This window comes from Citrus sinensis, chromosome 8, assembly GCF_022201045.2.
Source record: "Citrus sinensis cultivar Valencia sweet orange chromosome 8, DVS_A1.0, whole genome shotgun sequence".
NCBI lineage: Eukaryota > Viridiplantae > Streptophyta > Magnoliopsida > Sapindales > Rutaceae > Citrus > Citrus sinensis.
This window is the reverse complement of record NC_068563.1, coordinates 29,179,338-29,201,383: the sequence shown is the minus strand read 5'-3', so window position 1 is coordinate 29,201,383 and position 22,046 is coordinate 29,179,338. Positions and strand designations below refer to the sequence as shown.

At 34.3% G+C, this 22,046-nt stretch overlaps 4 protein-coding genes across 4 annotated transcripts; all 4 read left to right on the top strand.

Annotated features, from left to right (window-relative positions):
* Positions 1-7,239: 7,239 nt before the first annotated feature.
* On the top strand, positions 7,240-8,698 carry LOC102628945 (E3 ubiquitin-protein ligase RDUF2). The gene has a single exon (XM_006488305.4). The coding sequence runs from the start codon at positions 7,311-7,313 to the stop codon at positions 8,364-8,366; it is 1,056 nt and encodes a 351-aa protein (XP_006488368.1). The 5' UTR covers positions 7,240-7,310; the 3' UTR covers positions 8,367-8,698.
* Positions 8,699-10,473: 1,775 nt separating this feature from the next.
* LOC102628476 (E3 ubiquitin-protein ligase SDIR1-like) lies at positions 10,474-15,306 on the top strand. The gene is made up of 9 exons (XM_006488303.4): positions 10,474-10,769; positions 12,878-13,039; positions 13,155-13,209; positions 13,299-13,351; positions 13,441-13,669; positions 13,907-14,027; positions 14,207-14,255; positions 14,554-14,679; positions 14,984-15,306. The coding sequence occupies exons 2-9, from the start codon at positions 12,962-12,964 to the stop codon at positions 15,107-15,109; spliced, it is 837 nt and encodes a 278-aa protein (XP_006488366.1). The 5' UTR covers positions 10,474-10,769; positions 12,878-12,961; the 3' UTR covers positions 15,110-15,306.
* LOC102628184 (zinc transporter 2) lies at positions 15,285-17,545 on the top strand. The gene is made up of 3 exons (XM_006488302.4): positions 15,285-15,408; positions 15,645-16,930; positions 17,023-17,545. The coding sequence occupies exons 2-3, from the start codon at positions 16,318-16,320 to the stop codon at positions 17,412-17,414; spliced, it is 1,005 nt and encodes a 334-aa protein (XP_006488365.1). The 5' UTR covers positions 15,285-15,408; positions 15,645-16,317; the 3' UTR covers positions 17,415-17,545.
* Positions 17,546-19,228: 1,683 nt separating this feature from the next.
* Positions 19,229-22,046, top strand: LOC102627891 (laccase-17). The gene is made up of 6 exons (XM_006488301.4): positions 19,229-19,501; positions 19,596-19,747; positions 19,884-20,128; positions 20,230-20,358; positions 20,470-21,429; positions 21,749-22,046. Exons 1-6 carry the CDS (start codon positions 19,367-19,369, stop codon positions 21,877-21,879), a joined length of 1,752 nt encoding a protein of 583 aa, XP_006488364.1. The 5' UTR covers positions 19,229-19,366; the 3' UTR covers positions 21,880-22,046.

Here is a 22,046-nt window from a genome sequence, read left to right as displayed (position 1 = left end):
TATAGTTGCAATATATATAGTGTCCTAAGAATTAGGTTTGATTGACCAAAAAATAACCAACTGATGTTAGATAAAATTTTCCTTTTCCTTTTCCTTTTTCTTTTTCTTTTTCCAGAGATAATGATGCTTTAATTTCCTCGTGTTCTTAAAACAGGAATCTGTAACGGACACCTCAGCTCTTTAGATTCGATGCCCTTAAGGTGAAAATTGAAAAATTGAAGTACAGTATAAATGCACTTAGCTACCCTCTAGATTTTTTTCCCCCCACTTATTAGATTTTCTTCCAAAAAGTACACCATATTTTTGCTTTTTGTTTTTTTTGTGTTTTTTACTTCTTTGATTTCTAAAAATACCCAATTCATTATTGTTTAAAAAAAAACACACAAGGGTATGTTTAAGATATTAGTTTGTTTTGTAAAAAAATAATAGTTCATTTTAGTTAGTTTTGCTATAAATACAAGTCAAATTCATTGGACTCAATATTATAACTCATTTAAGAGTAAATTAGATTATTTAAACTTACCAATTCATTATGTGTTTACTATTTCGATGAATGAAGTCTAGTTAAGGTCAAAATCCGGAATTTTTCATACATTTTTTGAGAATTTTTTATTTAGTCATGATAATGACAAGCTGTTTAATTTATTTTTAGCTAGTAAAATAGAAATATTGACTTTCTTTTTTGCCTATGTCAAGTTATGGAGGCAGCGAGATTCTGCATGAAGACAAAGCAAATAAAGGCATGCAACATTGCAACGTATTGTGTTTTGTATAATTAGCTAAAGAAGGAAAAATTAATTTTTTTTTTTGGTCAAAAAAAATTTTTTTTTTTGGTCCAGAAAATGAAACAAACCCCTGATGTTTGGCAAAAGTAACAAGAACTTTCCATATTTTTAAAATCCATTCAATTTTTCTTAACATTAGTGAAGTGCAATTTCACTTAATTTTGAGAATATGAATCAAGTAAAATAATTTATACAATAATATACCAGTATTGAACAACAATTTTCAAGTTCTTATTCTTCTCAAATGCTTGGCTCTCAATTTAGTGAATCTATAATGTCACGAATGAGTTTCATCACACACACGAGTTATAGAAAATTTTGTAGTATCTCGGTATAAGTTGAATTTGATGGTGGCAGACTAAACCCACCTCCAACTCCAAATAATCTAAATTTAAAAATATAATCAATTAATTGGTGCATCATGAATTGTATTGTTAGGTAATTCACAATTAATTTTAACTTTTTTTCTACGCGAACTTGTGGTATTTATCTGCATATGGTATTGATTGCTTTTAAAATGTTAAGTAGTTAGGTGTTGACAAAAGTTTATTTTATATAAATATAGTGAGCCGACCCATCTCATTTATTAGCTAAGATTTTAAATGTCCTCTATGTAAATATATTTATTGATATAAAGTTTGGAGTCAACAGATTACATCACTCGAAGAAATATCAATTCTATATAACGCAACATGAAAAGGGCCCCCCAAGTAAGATCTTCAAACACAAAATTAGTGAGAGTGTGTATATATATATATATATATATAATAGTACATCTCATTTTTAATAAGTAGATAAATGTATATTAATGAACTCCACATTATAACATACGTGGATTGTTACGAATTAAAAAAAAAAAAAAGAAAAAGAGAGTAGCTGGCGATATCTAAATCGATTAGGTTTGTTTACACCTTATGAATTATAGTACAAGAAATAGGAAACACTTTTTGTTGTGATGAATATAATTATGTGTTAAATGCTGAAATCACACTCGCTCTTGCATTTAAAGTAATTGGCTTTATACTCATTACACGTTAATGACTCACGTAAGTGCTTCGTTTTGATTTGAACCAATCGCGTGCGTTAACCCTAATTACTTTGGAAGTTGAATGGTGAAAATTCTCTTGAACCCTAATGTAAGAATGGGAAACTTAAATAATTGAGTTTCCTTAATGTTTTAAATCAATGCGATAAAATTATGTTTAAAATAACAAATATAACAATGATATATTATAATTATGGTATATCAATTAAACAATATATCATGTTGTCAATAAACCTTCCCCTCTGTTTGTGTGTGTGTGTGTGTGTATTTTAATTGAAAATAAATTTTACCTATGGTTTGGTAGTATGTGATCAACAATGAAGTGTCCAACATACTGAAAGAGACGTAAAGCAAGCTTCCTTCTAATTAATAGCATTTTGAAAGAAACTTGTATATCTTATTTTAAGAGTAAACGTTGGAGTAATCTCTATATTTTTTTGGTTAAATACCTATTTAGTCCATATATTTTAAAATATGTCTTATGAAAATATGAGACATTTTTATTCTTTTTTCGTTGGTCTTTTACAATAATACCTTTACTAGAATTTTAGAGACATTGATTATTAGTCTATAGAAAAAGTTAATGAACAAATTAACACTCAATTATTTATTAGCAAATTGACCAATAATTATTAGTATGAATGAACTGATACTTTTCATACCCTTAAAACAATCCTCTAATTATTTAAAATAAATTAACACTAGCCATATTTAATACCTTGTAGTTATAATCTTGCTAATAATTTTTTTATAAAAAATTAATTATTGAATTAATTCTAAAAGTAAAATAGTAATAGATTACATTTATTTTCACTTGATTTCAAGGTTAACTTACAGATGAAATCTTTTATAGATAAATTCATTAATATCCCTCAGAATATTATTATAAGATTATTACTATAAAAGCAAAAAAAAAAAGAAAAAGTAAAGGTATGAGAATGAGAGTAACATATTTAACAATAAAAAGTTTCTTAAAGAATTTTTTAAAAATATAATGACTAAATGATCACTTAAACTAAAATATAAAGAGTAAGCAAGCACCTATCTTTATTTTAATTGAAATAAATATTCTTATAAATTTTTTTTGGAAAGAGTTTGAGAGATGTCTTTTTGCAATTTTTTATACTAATTCTTATTGTCCGTGGTCTTTGCGTTTTTGTTCACGGCAAGCTTCGTTTTGGCCTCTCCGCTCGCTCATGACCATCTTTAAATTTCTCTTCCGTAAAACACAATGAATTCCAGTAGATTCCTCAACTTATTAATTGAGTTACACGTATCAATGAAAATTACAAGTAACCAAATACAGAATCAACATAGAAAATCGTGACTCTCACCTTTAATATTTTTGGCATTTATCATTTAGAATCAATATTGTAGTTTTTATCATGCCTCATTACTCTATTTTTTATTATTATTAAAAATGGCTCATCGAGACGAGTTAGATAAGAATAAGGCAGGGTTGACAAACTCTAAATATATTTTACAAAATAACAGAATAAATATCCATAGGCGGGTTAGAAAATAAATATAAATCATGCGGTACCAAGTGAGTCATATTGGTCATGAAATCTACAGCTGAGTTCGCTTCACGGTAAATATGAGAGATAGAAATCTGCCAATTCCTGCTTAAAAAATCACGAACTAACACCACTAAAATATAGAAAATATTAGGCACAACCACCTGTTGAGAGATCATTTAAGTTACACAGAAACTATCTACTTCCACCAAAAGGTGTCTGATGCCAACATTCCTGCCTCATTACTCTATTGATATCAAAGCAAAACATTAATTGTGTAGTTTCCTCTATTTATTTTTTTGGGGGAGGTTAAAAATAACAATACGTATATTTTAATACTATTGAATTTGAAGATGGGTGTGTGGCATTATTGCACTAATTAATAATATAAAGAGCCTTTGTCTTTATTATCATCACAACTACAATGTCTATCCCGTGAATTTTGAACTCCATCTCGTATGCGCTCATCAGCACACCATTCTTGCTCTGCCATTATTGTTTTTCTCTTCTTTTCAAAAAGAAAAGCCATATTTTCTTAAACTTTGAAAAAAGAACCATAAAATCATTGTTCCGCTTATATTTACATAGTTAGGACAAAGACCAAAAACAATAGTTGGACCCAACGATGCATCCAATATTTCAATGACATCTTTCACAAATCATCATACGGTGGTCCAGGAAGGGAATTGACTCGGAACGGTACCATTACGGCATTACCATATCAATTTAATGTACGTAGGTCTCGGTTTCCTCCTGTTTTGTGCCAGTCACGGGAATGTGTGAAGCTATAAGCTATTTTGTGAGATTTTGAAGGCCACCACTATTTCTCAGAAAAGAAAAAAGTGTCGAGGGAGCGGGGCAAAAAGAATTAAGGCCTGCATGACAATTATGGCTGGAACTGGTGATGAATCAATTCAAATTCCTCGTCACATCACTTTTTTTGTTTTTGATCTTTTTCAAAAATTCTCTCTTTGGTTACTGTTCCTATAAAATATAATAATCCCGTCATCCCTGGTTCGTTTGGCTATTCATGAGATTTTGAGGGTGGTCGATTTTATGGTATTTTGATTAAATATTGATCCGCAATTGATCATCAACAGTGCAATCCTACCAAGTCTTGATATTTTACGTTAACGATGTAATTCAAAGCAGCGCTCGCTTTAAGTATATTTAAATTAAAAATCTGCATTCTCATAAAATGAAACTATGAGACTTATTTAAACCCATTTTTCATTCACTGTACAAAAAGAGCTGTAGCTTAGCGAAGCTCTCAAAATAAATTTTATACGTCTGGATTATAGTCATTTGGTTTGTTCTCTAATCTTTTGGATTTGTTAAAAAAAAAAAAAATTGGAGATATTTATAAAGAGACATGGAAAGAGAGAGAGACAAAAGTGAAGAGATTTGCCCCAAAAGAAACATTAAAATGTAATAGATTATCAAGTAGATAAAGTTGCAGCACATAAGTTCTACTTTTAACGCGTGCGTCCAGAAGAACAAAAACTTTAAAGGGTCATCACGATGCCAGGAGACAATAATGAGTGGGTACCAAATTTTCCTTTTTGACGTGTAGATCAGCAAACACATTTGCGAAACAAGAAGAAGTCACCACTGTTTTTACACCCCCCGCCCGGCCTGGTTTGGGGCCTTACAGTTACGGTAACTTGGTTTAGTAGCAAGCATCTGCTAAATGTGACAAGAGAGATCGATGGGGAAGTAGATATTGATGCGTTTGCTGTCTTTCCCCTTTTGCCGTTACTTTTCGATGAGGGCTGGTGTGGGATGCGTATGCAATTATTTTTGGAATCAGAATATAAGATATTGAATTGAGAAAACAACATGCACAAGCGGACTTCGGCCGGTATTCTTTCTTCCAAGCATACCCTAAGTCCTTCAAAAACAATTATATATAAAAAAAAAAGAGTAACCACATTTTCTACGAAACAAAATACTTGTAGCTTTGTAATAGGAGTGCTATTTAGTAGTTCTTGAGAGCCACATAATTTTGTATTTGTATAGATTACGTTAAAAAAAAATGAGTTCATCATTTAAAATAAATTAGTATTACATTATTTAAATTTAAAAAATAATAGAATTTAAATTTTTGAGACTTTAAATGTATTTAAGTGCATATTCAAAAGGCATAGAGTCCCCGAATTGAATTATAATTTTTTGAACTAAACTCTCCTAATTTTAGTGTTTGGGTCCACCACTGCACACACATGTTGAGTTTTCCAGTCAACATACATGTATTACATGAAAAACCCAAATTTCATTATATTACATGACAAAATACATTTTGTGTGTGTGTGTGTGTGTCTATATATATATATATATATATATATAGTAATTTTCTAGTCCAGAATCATAAAGTGCAGAAACGTTTGAGAAAACTTTAAAATCACGAAGCTTTAAAGGCTTAAAACTTAAAGCGCTTAAACCGCATGGTTTATGCGTTTTTTCAAATGTTCTTGTACTTTAAAATTCCAAATTAAAAACATCCTCATTTTTATAAAGTGAAGATGTCATTAATAAATAAAAAAATATAGATTTCAATATATTAAAATACAAAAAAATAGTCTTCAATATATTAGAATATGTATTTTTTTGTATTTTAGTATATATCCGAGAATGCCCTCACTAGAGAAAAACTATAAATGCATGCGCGCGCGTGCGCACATAGATATGGTGTGTCTTTGTGTGTGTTTTTATTTTAATTTTGGGTAAATTTCAGTTTATTCCTCAAAATAAAAAATGTTGAAACATTAATTTACTCTGAATTATTGTTAAAAAAATCATTAATGCTCCTCTCATTCATCTTAAACTTTTGACTAAAAATTAAAAAAATTAATTAAATTTTCACACATCTAAAAGATAATTAAAAAATTATCATTATACTTGGGAATTAACTAAAATTTACCCTTTTAATTTGTGACTTGCGTGAAGGGAGACACATCATCTAATAGCTAGATATGCTTCCTTCAGCCTCATTGTCAAACTAATTTTCAGAATCAATAATTGATCATCAATTTTGACCATACATAAAACTGAAAAAACAAATCACAATGAATGTTGTCAATAATCCGAATATTGCGAAATCACAAATACACGGTACCATGCTGGCATCGCAATATCATTAATATTTTACTAAGCTTGATAAATGTATGACGTATTTGATCAACAATCCTTTAATTTACGTAAATTTACAAGATATATAACTCAATAAGACAACGATAAATTTTGGAAAATTTACAAAAATTTAAAATTTGAAAATTTTGGATAATAATGCCTATTAATATGACAAGCCAACCGCAAGTCCACAATTATTGAGCCACGGCATACACGCCATCATCTATTGAATAATGCTGTTTTGATGAAAACAAATTATGTTATAAAACTTTGACAAAATATATGAAAAGATTAAACAATTCTCTACTAATTATAATTGATTTATAACTACTCAAATATTTTAATCTTTTCATATGGTTTATTCAAGTAGCATTATTGAATTGTTCTTACTGTATCTTTTCAATTTTTGTCTATTAAAGTAAAAAAAAAAGGAAGAAGAAAAAAAGGTAAGTGAATGAATTTCGTAAATTTACTGAAATTTTGGGCTTTTGTAAATTCCAATGGAAATTCATCGTTCTTGAAAACGTGGGCCCTTACGAGGCACTGGACAGTAAAAGAGCTTGCCTCGCTAAGCATCTTCACGCTGCCAGGTTTCACTGTCCAGGTAAGTTCGTAGCTATAACTTGCAGCGTTCCTTACGGTCAACGTATCTACGCGGCATCGTAGATAAATTAAAAGCAATAAAAAATCGCCACGTAGTGAACCACTGGCCTACATTATTTTTCTCCCTCGGCAAAACTGGCACCCGTATAAAAGAGTCTTTTTGCCTTTGCTTCTTTCTCGAAAAATCTCTCACAATCTTAAACAAGAAAAAGTCTTCGGTTAATTAAACAAATGTCATCATTGCCGACGACGACGACGGAGTCGTTTTGGTGCTACAGGTGCCTCCGCATCGTCAGCTCGCTATCCCAATTCGACGGCGACACCACTTGCCCTCACTGCCACGGTGGCTTCATAGAACAAATCGAGACAGAAGTGATCACCACCACACAAACACAATCATCATCGCATGACCACATCAGCCGTCCGTTTTCGACAGCCGTCATGGTGGGTCAAGATTCCGGTCAAAGAACAACCTTGAGTTTCCAGCGAAGAAGCCGCCGCCGGGGAAACTCCCGCAGCCAACAGCTTGATTTCTTCAACCCGGTCATCGTCCTACGCGGCAACAATAATGAAGAAAACAGTAGCGGCAGCAGCTTTGATCTGTACTATGAGGACGGTCAGGGGTCAGAGTCAACTCTAAGACCGATACCAGAAAGAGTTTTAGGGTTCTTGATGGATTCAGGATTTCACCTGTTGCTTCATCAACTGTCTCAGATTGATCTAACGGCGCTATCCCGGCCGGAGAATCTGCCGGCATCAAAAGCTTCGATCGAGTCGATGCCAAGCATAGAGATTTCGTCAGGCCACGTAAGTTCAGAGTGTCACTGTGCGGTATGTAAAGAGGCGTTTGAGCTTGGAAACGTGGCGAGAGAGATGCCGTGCAAGCATATATACCATGAAGATTGTATTCTCCCGTGGCTCAAAATGCGAAACTCGTGCCCCGTTTGCAGGCAAGAGCTACCAGCAGCCGCAGCCGCAGCCACAGAAGAATCGTCGATGGCGCTGTCTATATGGTGGCTGCCGGGAGGTGGGTTTGCAGTGGGAAGATATGAGGGCCGGAGAGTGCTGGCCGGAGCCGCAGAGAGAGGGTTATCAATTGAGTTTGCTGATAATATGGATAATCAAACTAGCAGTAGCAGGGTTTTTCCTCAAAGAAGGGTTGGTGGATTTTTTAGGGTTTTTCGTGGATTTGGATCCATTTTCAGGAGGTTTAGGGGTACCAGTTCACGTTCTTCTCATTATCAAACTCATCACGTTCAACAGTCTGATCGTCCAAGTATTGTTTGAAAATTTAATTCGGGGATGATTTTTAATCTTAGGAGTCACATATTTTTAATTATATATTATTTCATTTTTGTATATACATAAACAAGTGATTTTTCAGTTTAATCAGTTTGATGGTTCTCTGAAAGACAAAAGTTTTAGGGTTGAAGAGGGCAACTAATTTGAAAGCTTTAAAATTTTCATTTTTCGTATGAAGATAATATCTTGGTTAACATCCAACTCTTACTTGTTTCTTTTCAGTGATTTGTATACCCGCAAATTAAATATGTATATAGTGTATGTGATTGATTTGTACTCCACACGCAATGATTCTATATATTTCGGGCTTGTACGTATTTTGGTATCCCTATAAAAAAATTGCTGGCATTAATTTTTCAAAATTCATTCAGATATTAAATATTTGGTGGGTGGCTGGGCTTGGCTCATTCAAAAAGTTGACTAATTCAAAATCCGGGATACAGCTGTGATATTACGACCGGATGATGGGCAGTTGCAAGAATTGAATAAAAATACGGGCTGGCCGGGTTTTTCTTTTTGCTCGCATTATAGAAAGATTCTACCTCTAGTGCCGGATGAGAATGAGAGAAGCAATGACACATGAGATAATATCTTATTAATAAATTCCACTCATAGGTTAAAAAAAAAGGGGGAATAATTTTAACTTGATGGGATTCAAGCCAAGTTAATCTGTGCGGGATACGGCACCATAAACGAATTAAGATTCTTTATTTGGCGAATTCTCGATTAGAAGAGATATAATTTATATAAATTGGCAAATGAGAAGATGACAGGTTTGTCCGCATTTGCACCGAAAACGCAAGCAAATTTTTGTCATTTGCACCGACTAAACACGGGCACACACTTTTTGTCCGCGTACACGTGGCGTCCAGCAGGGCCGGGCCATGTTTTAGACAAATTTCAGAAGTACCATTGCCTCGCACCTTGTTTCGGATACACATATAAAATAATTGCCGACAACAAAATAAATAATACTCCGATCATGATTTTTTTTTTTTCTTTTTTTACATACTAAGCAGTAATATGATGGATCAATCATGCGGACAAATGGAAATAATCTCTCTCTCACTCATGATTTTAAGAAATTCCCTCTTAGCGTTTACTATTTATGGCATGTGTTAAATGCTACAGACTTTCGAGTGGATGATTGATTTTAAAATAATGTACTTAATCATCAACTTGAAAACAATAATTAATCACCATTATATTTGAGTTGAGATGATGATCAGCTTCTCTTTAATTTTGAGAATTTGAATTTTTCGTTGGGGTTGCTGTAAGATTAATGAGGGTCTTTTAGTATGGGTTCGGTTACGTTAGAGTTCACTTACGGTGGAGTACGAATATCATGCATACAAACAAAGTGATAAATAATAAATAATGAGTTATAATGAACTTTTTATTATTTATCACTTTGCGTGTGTAGCTGAGATTTGTGCTCCACCGTAAATGAACTCTAATATATCCATAACCTTTCAGTATTTGTATTATGAGAGAATCTTCTCTTCCATTATTTTACTATCTCGTGACGTTGAGTTGATGGGATGATTGAAATTTCACTTAGTATTAAGGTGTTGGAATTTAACAATTACAATTTTTGTAAAATTAAAATTCAAATTAAATAGTAAATATAATTTTAATAAAATTAATAAAAATATAATAAAATTTTTTAATTATATAAGTGTGAAATCAATTCAACTTAATTTTTAAATTATATATGCTTGTGTTTATCCAAATAATTTAGTGCTATAGTTTTAAACTTATAATTATTTAATCTCAATTTTAAAGAAGACCTCAATATTATTTTACTGTGTAATAGAATGATAAATCTTAAAATTAGATATTTTTAAAATAAGCTCCACTAAATTGATTATTAAAAGATTAATAAATTTCACTTTAACTATCTAGATGAAGGTGGAGACTGGGATTTATTACGGATCATGATCTTCTTCTGATATAATATTCTTATAATAAATGTTATTAACAGTGATTAATAAATTAAAAAATAAAATAATTATATATTAACACTAAAATACTAGTGATACAAAATCTATAAAAAATGAGAAAAAATTATATTAAGTGAGAATGCTAATCCGATTCATTGCTTGCCTTGGCTCTTCTTGTCCACAAATCCTAAAATCGTGGCAGCACTTCCACTGAAAGCAAGTCGACGTGGCAGACTCTAGAGCTCTCTCGATTCATCAAAAGGATTCACTCCCACACTTTGAAGTTCCAACGACTACCAGGCACCAGCATTCTGGTTTTGGACAAAATTCAATCAAAACACAAAACACCAAAGAGCGCAGCACTATTTCAACAGAACAATCAGATCCACCTGCGAATTGCGATTGAATCTTACTCTCCGCCTTTGCCTTCACTCTGATCACAATTGTAAGTGTTTTCCATTTCTCACGCCCGGAAATTGCGATGAAATGCCTGAAACTTCTCATGATTTTACTTTAAACCTCTTTTTCTTTTTGGTTAAATTGAAATTCAGTTTTATTTTCATCATGTAAAATGTAGGTTAGTTCTGTTATCGTTTTAATTGGATCGCTTTCGTTTTCGTATTATCGTGTTCGTCGCGCATTATTGTCTTTGCATGCGTGAGTTATGCGTTTATTAACTGCTCAGCTCAGTTAATCACGTAACCGGACTTTGTAGGTCAGGAAATTGTTTAAATAGACGTAATTTTGATGATATTATGAAGATTGGAGGTTTCAATTACAACATGTCTTTGATCCCTGGATTAGATATATTGCGGTTTCAGATCACACACATGTACATGCTGCGCCTTTGATAATAAATATATATATATATATATATATATATATAACTTGTTCGTTTGTTGGTTAGTAAGGTGTATTATAATACAATAAGGATTCAGTGTTAGTTGAGCTTTTGCTGAGCACCAATCAAGGGTTGTTAGATAAGATAAATAAAATAAAATAAAAAATTTTAAAATAATTATAACCATTGATCCGATACTCAGCAAAAACTTAGCTCAACATTGAATCCTAATCGATTATAATAAGTTCCAAGGCCATGATTAATTCTTTCCGCGGGGGCTTTGAAATTGCAGTTTGAACCGACATGATATATATTATTATATGATGTTTAGTTTGGATTTTTTGGTGGGTCAAATGGTTGTCTAGTCATGCACATTGATGGAATTCATAATTTGACTTTGCAGAAACAGTCAGCCTTACATTTATTTTTATTTTTTTAAAGATTGGAACGCATGTGGATCATACTTTGATTTCACATGATTGCTTCTAGATATACTCAGATTCATGCTGACTATTTAATATGCGTGTGTGTATTCAGTTTTTCTTTTTAATTCAGATTTGTGACCCAGGATCTATGAACTGGGTTTGGTAGTAGTTATTGTCCATGTTACTAGAACTTGTGGGCGGAGTTGACTTGTGTTGTTAAAAATATGTTTTATATAGTTGTAACTCTTGAAAGCCAGTGCTTTTATTTGAGCTGAGATGCCAATCAACACTTTTATTATATCAACTTTTCATTTTGTAGTTCATTCATGTATTTTTGGCACATAAATTTATCATGCTGGGGCCTCAATATATCTGCTAAAGTTTGATATTTATCCAATGCCTCTAGTTATCTCATTTTGTGTGGAAACTCTTCCTTTTAAGCTGTGACTGATCATATTGCAGACATGATTTTCAAACTATAAAGAGCACTGGCAGAGTGTTATTTGCTTCTATGATAATTCTGATAATTGATTATGAATTTTATTCTTAGTGGTAGCTCTCCTGGCAGATAGATGTTACTCTTCTGTATAATTCAATCTTAGCATTATGAACCATGGGCAGCTATTCACTTTAAAGACTAATTTTTATTTGCAAATTGCCACTAAATCTAGATTATTACATTTTACCTTAGTTGATTTGTTGATCTTAGGTGACGCTGAAGAGAATTGCTGGTCTTCATCACAAATGCTCAAATGCTGTGTGCCTTTTGGTGTTTACTGAGATTGTTTGCATTACGCCTTGCAGTTATCTGTTTTTATGCAATGTTCACATTACACATCATGAAAATTGCTATCAAACAATGCTTCAATGCAATCAATATTTGAAAGTTTATGTTTAAACTAAGACAACTGATTTGCCGCCGGCCAGTTGTGTGAATCCTTGGTAGACATTGAGTTTATCTCCTGACCATATGACTGATTGAAGTCTTTGAAGGTTTTACTTCTAATTTATGAAAATTTTAGTTAAGGGTTCTTTATTGCATGATAAACGTCTGAAATTTTCTGTTTGTGGATCGCTGCTTATTCTTATTCTACTGATTTACAGATCATGTGCTACAGTTTCATCTGCAAGATCAAGCTTTTTTTATTTTTGGCTTTCTTAAACCTTAGTGATTCTTGAATACTTCAAAATTCAATTCAATCATGCATATGATGTTCTGGCTATCTGAGCTGGATTACAGTGGAACTTGGTTTTCAGTCACATTTATGTCCATTTGGAATATTGCAGGATTTGTTGTGTTGAAGGCCTATCCAAGCCGTGATAAATTCGAAGTTTCCTGTATACTATCGGAGCGTTTCAATTTTTCCAATCATGAGTTTTGTTTTCCGAGGGACGAGAGGAGATATTGAAAGTGGATTTCCAGGATTTATTGCTGAGCAACCTGCAGTGGTAAGTTCGTGTGTGGTTGTATACATTGGTGCCGTATCTCAGATTTATGTGTTTAGATTGTGGAATGGGTGGCCTTGTCTCTCATTGTGCTTATTTTTCTTCCTTCCCCTATCAGCGTATCCATGCAACTCGACCAGTTAATGTCAACTCATTGGCATTTCTTGTCATAGGTAATGTTTCTTCTTCTGTACTTTTGGTTTTGTCGCTTTTCATGTCATTAGAGTGCATCTAATTCAAAATTTTCCTTTTTTTTGTGCAGTTCTTTTGCTGTTCATGATCTTAAACTCTCACCAGATGTCACCAAACTTTCTGGTACGTACTCTGAGCAGTCAGTGTACACATGATAGTGTTTCTGAAATGCATAACCATCGAGGGGGTATTATGTGTATCTGTGCGTGCAGCTCTGGCTAGTTGTTGGTGTCTTTTTGATTGCCACAAGCCTGAGGATGTATGCAACTTGTCAACAACTTCAAGCCCAGGCTAGAGCTCATGCTGCAGCAGCCAGTGGCTTGCTTAGTCATACTGAATTGCGATTGCATGTGCCGCCATCAATTGCTTTTGCAACCAGAGGACGATTACAAGGGCTAAGGCTTCAGCTTGCACTTCTTGACAGGGAATTTGATGAATTAGGTATGATTATCTTAAAGTGTTGAGGGTAGCCATTTTGTTCAGAATGCTAAAGGATAGGACCATTTCCAAAGGACACTCTCTGGACTCTGCTTTTGCAAGACCAGCTCTGAGTAATGACCTTTCTGACCAGTTGCAAATGTCCAAAGGACCAAACCAAAACTTTGTTCTGTGTTTCTAGTTGAGATTGTTGTTCTATGTGTGTGGATTTTGAAGATCATCTTTCTTCTTATTCTGTAGATTATGATACTCTAAGAGCACTGGACTCCGATAATACTTCCACAACCCCTTCAATGAGTGAGGAAGAGATAAATTCCTTACCTGTACACAAATATAAGGTTCCTGGTCCTGCTTCCGAGAGGTGAGTCATGATGTATCTTTTTGTGTTGCGTAAAATTTCAGTTTTTCTTTTGAATTAGGTTTTCTGAAGTCTCTGCATATAATCCTCATTCTTGGTTCCGCTGAGAAAATCATGTATAAACTTATATGTAATCCCACTGGATCATGGAAATTATTAACATAATGTTGTTTCTGCTACAGTGTTGGCTCTTCAATACGGCAGCCATCATCTTCTGCAGCCACACCTGAGGTATTTATTTATTATCTAGTGTAATTTCATAGTTAATGATGCTAGGTTTTAACTTATGACATAATCATTGGAATTTGTTAAAAGCTGAACATACAAGGGGATGTCTCTAAGGACGTACAAGTTGGAGTGTTACCATTTTGCATGTTAACAGAAATGAACGTGGTTTATGAGAATCTCATATAAAATTTTTATGAATTCCTATAGAACCTATTGCATTTAGTGGATTTCACATCTGTTCCTCTTTAATAAGCTCTTTTCTTAATAATTGTTAATTTCTCTCCTTTTCTTTTTCAAGCAGTCAAAGCAAGAGTCCAAAAAGGCAGATGGCTCCACCAAGTCTTCAGAAGATGAACTGACATGCACTATTTGCTTGGAGCAAGTTAAGTGTGGGGAGCTTGTTCGAAGCCTTCCATGTTTACATCAGGTTTATCCTCTATCCACTGTTGTTGCTATTTAACAAGCAATCCTAGGGACATGAAGGACCAGCTCATTCTTTGCAAGAAGCATGGCTAGGTTATTTTGAACATTGTATTTACTTAATGTTGGGTTTTAATGGTCTTTACATTGATGTTAATGTCATTACTTGTACAACGTATGGTGACTGCCATGGCTATGTTATTTTGAACATTATAGTTACTTAATGTTGGGTTTTAATGGTCTTTACTTTGATGTAAATGTCATTACTTGTAAAACGTATGGTGACTGCTAAGACCTGTTTTCTTCTGCAGTTCCATGCCAACTGCATCGATCCGTGGTTACGGCAGCGAGGCACATGTCCAGTGTGCAAATTCAGGATGGGGTCTGGATGGCAAGAAAACAGGGAAAGTGAATCAGACAGCTCAGACATGGTTTGATGACTTCAGTTAGTAAACAAGATCTGTATACGAAATAGAGTATATATCTATCATAAAATTGCACAGAGCTATATGATCTGTCTGTCGTGCATATAAAAACTCAATGTTCAGAATTTATCCTGGATTAAACTTTGATGAGAGAGAGCCAAATCTCTATTTGGTTCCTCCATATAATCTGGTCTAATGATCGCCTTAAATCTGTGATTGCATCAGCTTAATTTACTTATGCGGTGACAAGGGAGCTCAAAATTTTATTTTCGTAGTTTAGCATATCCCTTCTCTGGTGGAGCCTACTACAGGTTAGTGCCACGATTGTTTTCAGATTGTATTTTGCATTTTCAAAGGAAGCTCCCCAAGTTTATACTAATTTTATAAAAACAACTTAGTTGACATTATTGGATCTACATCATATGTGGAAGAGTGTGTTGGTAAAAATAATATAATAATAATTGAACGTCCTCAGATAGAGAATAGAAGAAAGGGGGAAAATAAAAAGATAAGATGAGTTGTATTGATTGAATAATTATGTTTGAAGGGCTTTGTTTTCCCCATCGGTGATATTATCAGCCATCGTTGTCGTTATCTTCGTCATTCAATTCATCATTCTCTTGGCAACGTAATTTCGTGGGCGCACCAAATACCAACGGAACAATGACATGCCCATCTGGATTTTTGGACAAATTTTAAAATATATTTCCTGAGTGTCTGTTGCATACTTGAATTCTGCACTTATTTATATGGAATGAATTTTGTATTACTAAATATGGTATGAAATATTCTTTCATTTTTTTTACGATTTTTCAATTGAAACGAATAGAACAGCAATATTTTCAATCTACAGCTATTTCCTAGAATTGCTGCCAATTGTGTTGTGTAGTGTAAGTTCCTTAATTTAATTTGTTGAGTAATAATAGTTTCTTTCTAAAGTAGGAAACCTTGTGTGCTTACAAAATTTAGCGGAGGATTTACCAATTACACACTGGTATGGCATCTGCAAAGCTTTCTATGTTCGGCTTTGTACTACGCCTTAGATACTCGGTTATTTGCCACCCTATATTTAGCCCGTGTGTAGTACAACATCGCAAAGTCAAAACTGTACTACAACACCCAGACAAACTATATCCCCCCTTTTTTTATGACTCAACTAACATAACTAATCCAGCCCAGAAGAGAGGAAGAGGCCATACCAAATCAGAACCCATCAATTGATGGCTTCAATGACTTCTCTCAAGTCAACCACTCTGTCAATTATCCTCTTCTTCATCCAATTCTCCTTGATCAAAGCTCACGGAGGACACGGCGACAACGACGATGATCACGATAGTGATGGTGGCGATCAAGACCATGCAGAATTGCATGCAAAGGGCTTAATCTTGGTGAAGATATGGTGCCTGATCATTCTCCTAGTAAGCACTTTTGCTGGCGGCGTTTCGCCTTACTTTTATCGATGGAACGAGAGCTTCCTTCTCCTCGGAACCCAATTTGCTGGCGGGGTTTTTCTTGGGACGTCGATGATGCATTTCTTGAGTGATTCCAATGAAACTTTCAAAGATTTAACATCCAAAAGTTACCCTTTTGCATTCATGCTAGCATCCGCGGGTTATCTTTTAACCATGTTCGGTGATTGCATAATCAATTTTGTTATAAAGCAGGGTAGCAAGAAAGAAACTAGAGTGGATGTTGAAGAAGAGAAAAGTGAAGAAGTGGGAACCGATGGTAATCCAGTTTTCTTCAGGACAAGTTCCGTTGGAGACACCATTCTTCTCATTCTCGCCCTCTGTTTCCACTCAGTTTTCGAAGGCATTGCCATTGGAGTTTCAGGTACGTACATAGAGCTAAATAAATAGCAAAATCAAAGTTAGCTCATTGCATACGGTTCGCTGGTGACTATCTTAATTTTGATTCCCTTACAGCTACTAAGGGAGAGGCTTGGAGGAATCTGTGGACGATATCGTTGCACAAAATATTTGCAGCAATTGCAATGGGAATTGCACTGCTGAGGATGATACCGAAGAGGCCATTTTTGCTAACTGCGGCTTACTCATTTGCCTTCGCGATTTCTAGTCCAATTGGTGTGGGGATAGGCATTGCCATTGACGCCACAACTCAAGGGCATATTGCTGATTGGATTTATGCAATTTCAATGGGACTTGCTTGTGGGGTTTTCATATATGTTGCCATCAACCATCTCATTGCCAAAGGGTTTAAGCCACAAAATAAATGTTACTTTGACACTCCTTTCTTTAAGTTTCTTGCTGTGCTTAGTGGAGTTGGAGTCATTGCAGTTGTTATGATTTGGGATTAATCTCTTTTTATTTTCCTTCCCCTCCCCCTTGGGGTGCTTGGTTAGTTGGCTTTGTCTTTGTTTAAAGTTGTATGAATTGTTGAGTGGTTGCAAAAATGTGTTGAATGTTGAGGAAATTTTTGTTGTTCCCATATGAGCTTTTATCTTATAAACAAATATATTATGAATGTGATTGGTATTTAATAAAAAAGAAAAGATTAAAAGAATAAATTCTTAATTATATATAGGAAACTTTATTTGTATTTAGACTTTAGAGATCGGGGGAGTTAAAAAAAAGAAACGAATTTTTATCTTAAAAGAAAATTAAATTTTTTTGTAAAATTTGTTCTTCTAAAAATATCTCACACGACTCATATGGTTCTTCATATTAGAATAATAATTAGTTATGTATCCTCATTATTAAGTAATAACTTATACTATAATCTGACAAACTGAAGCAAGAATAAGTTTGCTTAACTTGTTTTACCTCCAATAGGAGGCATCCAAAAAAAGATTTATTGCCATCATGATCTTATATATCCAAGTATTTAAATAATGAATTAATGAGCTTAGTTGTGTCATCAAGCTGGAAATGATCCTCATTTGGTAATCAAAAGATTTTTCTGTCCTCAAGCGTATCAATGAGAATTGACACAAGTTCAAAACTTTTCTTGAAAGTTTTCCGACTAAAATTTTCCGTTTATGGTAGAAACTCTTGTCATTAATGCTGATTCTAGTTTCATTAAAATCTAATTAATGAGTGCCTAATTTGGGTCATTTCGGGAACTTTCATGACTACTTTTAAAATTACTTCTCAATTCATCGTCATATAAATTTCTTAAGCCTTGTAATGTGAAATCTGTGTTTCACCTGGCATGTCAACTCATCATATATGTAACAGGTGCATTTTCTTCAATACTTCTTCGTATTTTAAAGGAATTATTCATATGGAGTAATTGATATTCTTGTAGTTTTATATTGAAGAAGTGTAGAGATAATTCGAGTACTCTACAAGGTTTGTAGTAGTTGTAACAGCAAATTCATTAGTATCAGTATATATAATGATCGATCAACTGATAGTTAAGTAATTAACTTCATACATGTATGATGTATATAGTATGGTTCTCATATAAATTAGGTTAAAAATTAATCCTTCTTTGCAAGACTACCATTTTGTTTATTAATCACAGTACTGAGAACTAACTAATCAATTAAACAAATTAAACTCATTATCTCTATCATTCTTTTTGTTGCTTGAAAGTAAGGTGGGTCAAATGTCTTTCTCTTACCGTAGTTTTAGGGTTCTCAAGGTTTTGTTTGGTTGAAATGGATGCCATCACCAACCAAAACTACATGCCCCATTGTGCTAGTCCTGAAAATGATTAGCATGGACATAAAATTGACCTAAAAAACGACTGGTTTGATAGGTGAAAATGTGAGAAGAGGTAAAAGATTTTGATTTTGTCTTGAGGATAAAGTCTTAACGGTTGAATTCTTTGGCATAGCTTTTGTTGAATAAATGTAATTCAGTTTCTTTGCTGGTTAAATTACATAATTATGGGAATTTCTATTACCTTTAACATGTTATCCTTAACGTTTTCAAATGGGTTTTGGGGAAAAGATTTAGTTGAACATTTTTGAGATTAATAAAGGAAGTGGAGGAGTGATGATAAATTTATTAATTATCTTTAATGACACTCTTATACGGTGAACATGGGCCAACAGTAGGTAATTTTCTTCTTCATCAAACTCTTTTTATTATTATTTTTTTAATCCTAAATCATGCTTTTACCTAATCAACCGAACATATATACGCTTTCATATATCTCTATATAACAACACTCACTGGTTGTTGTTGAAACACTGCAGATCACTGGCTCGAAGCAGAAGCCATAGCTTAAGCTTCATCCATATCCATTCTCTGAATTTTCGACAAGCTTAGCTAGCGACAGTTGACGCACAACACAAGCATTATGGCTACTTCAATTCCTCTATCACAAACAATTCTTGTGGCATTTCTTATTGTGACGAGCTGCATTTGGGTGTTTCCTCAGGTTGCCGTGGCCACTTCAAAGCACACAGGCGTCACAAGGCATTACAAGTTTAATGTACGTATACATACACCTTTAGTGTTATCATATTTTTCTTAGTGTGTTATCATATGTTGACTTAAAAATTCGAAATTTGGATTGAAATTTGCAGATTAGACTGAAAAATGTCACGAGATTGTGCCACACGAAAAGCATGGTGACCGTTAACGGGAAGTTCCCGGGTCCTCGTGTAGTTGCTAGAGAAGGTGACCGTATAATTGTTAAGGTGGTGAATCATGCTCCAAATAATATCAGCATTCATTGGTAAGAATCAATTGATTAATTTGCTTCTCAATTAATTCGCTGGAAGTCATTAGAGAGTCAATGGATTTGGAGAATAATAATATATACATATATAATAATTAAATTTAAATGATATGAACATTGAACGCACGCGCAGGCATGGAATTCGACAACTCCAAAGCGGGTGGGCAGATGGGCCAGCTTATATCACACAGTGTCCCATTCAGACAGGGCAGAGCTATGTGTACAACTTCACCGTTGTTGGCCAAAGAGGGACTCTCCTTTGGCACGCTCATTTCCAATGGCTTAGGGCAACTGTCTACGGACCTCTCATCATTTTGCCTAGGCACAATGCTTCGTACCCATTTGCCAAACCCTATAAAGAAGTCACAATCATGCTCGGTAACTTATCTTTCATATCTTCTAATTTAATTGAGAGCTTTTGTCATGCTATATTGCTAATTAACATGATAAAAAAATTTGGCAAATTATAATAACAACAGGTGAATGGTTTAATGCTGATCCTGAGGCAATTATCAATCAGTCTTTACAAACCGGAAATGGCCCAAATGTCTCAGAGGCCTACACCTTTAATGGGCTTCCGGGGCCAACATACAATTGTTCCGCAAAAGGTACCCACCAAATTTTTTTATTTTTTTTATTTTTTTACACCCTGGCCTTACAGGCAGAGTATAACTCTACTATGCACCATTGTTAATGACTTTTGGTATGGTGCTCTGCAGACACCTACAAGCTGAAAGTGAAGCCGGGAAAGGCATATATGCTGCGTTTGATCAATACTGCACTCAATGATGAGTTATTTTTCAGCATTGCAAATCATACGCTCACTGTTGTTGAAGCCGATGCAACTTATGTTAAGCCTTTTGAGACCAACATATTGGTGATAGCCCCAGGGCAGACCACAAATGTGCTTCTGAAAACCAATCCAAATCCCCCAAATGCTTCGTTCTTTATGCTGGCTAGGCCATATTTCACAGGCATGGGCACATTTGATAACTCAACTGTAGCTGCAATCCTCGAGTATGAGACCCCATCACAAGATAATTCCTTTAGAAATCGTACCCTTTTCAAGCCATCTCTTCCTGCTATTAATGATACAAATTTTGTCGCCAATTTTAGTAGCAAATTTAGAAGCTTGGCTAATGCTCAATTCCCGGCTAATGTTCCTCAAACTGTCGACAAAAGATTTTTCTTCACGGTAAGTCTCGGAGCCAACCCGTGCCCAAAAAATCAAACATGTCAAGGACCTAATGGCACAAAATTTGCAGCTGCTGTGAACAACGTTTCCTTCGCTCTCCCATCAACTGCACTACTCCAATCCTACTTCTTTGCCAAATCTAAAGGCGTTTACACAGCCGATTTCCCACAATTTCCTCTTCATCCATTCAATTATACAGGGACTCCACCAAATAACACATTTGTGTCAAATGGCACTAAGGCTCTAGTGATACCATTTAACACAAGTGTTGAGCTTGTGCTGCAGGACACTAGCATTTTAGGCGCCGAAAGCCACCCTCTTCATCTCCATGGCTACAATGTTTACGTTGTAGGCCAAGGATTTGGTAACTTTGATCCTAAAAATGACCCTGCAAAATTCAACCTCATTGATCCTGTTGAAAGGAACACCGTTGGCGTGCCATCTGGCGGTTGGGTCGCAATTCGTTTTCTGGCAGATAACCCTGGTTAGTGTCGCTTTGCAGTTTGCATACACAAAATTTACTCCGCACACTTCAATTCTTTTGCTAACATGTAAGTACTAATATGGATGGGTAGATTTTGATTCAACAAGGGCCGTAACGTAGAAAGCGCAAACTTATAGGGGCTGTATCATAAAAAAATTAAAATATCAGGATCTAGAATATTAAACTTGTATAGAAATGGCCTCTACAGACCTGGTGTTTAGTGCGGTCTAGTTCATGACTCTTATTTTTCAGCGTTATTTTTTTTTTTTTTAACATATAGGTGACATTTTAATACCATATTTATGTGTGTGTGACGCAGGTGTTTGGTTTATGCATTGCCATTTTGATGTGCACTTGAGCTGGGGCTTAAGGATGGCTTGGATTGTTCTTGATGGAGAGCTTCCAAATCAGAAGCTGCCTCCTCCACCGTCTGATCTTCCCAAATGTTGACCTTTGACCATGCGGATATAGTCTTTTGTTTTGGTTTTTTTGGCATTTCCTAAATTAACTTATTCTGGTTTTGCTGTGCTAAAGAAATGGAGGGGATTTTGTACCTGTATTATCAAAGAGTTTCAATGTTTCTGTTGGATCTTGAATAAAAATAATAATAATTATAA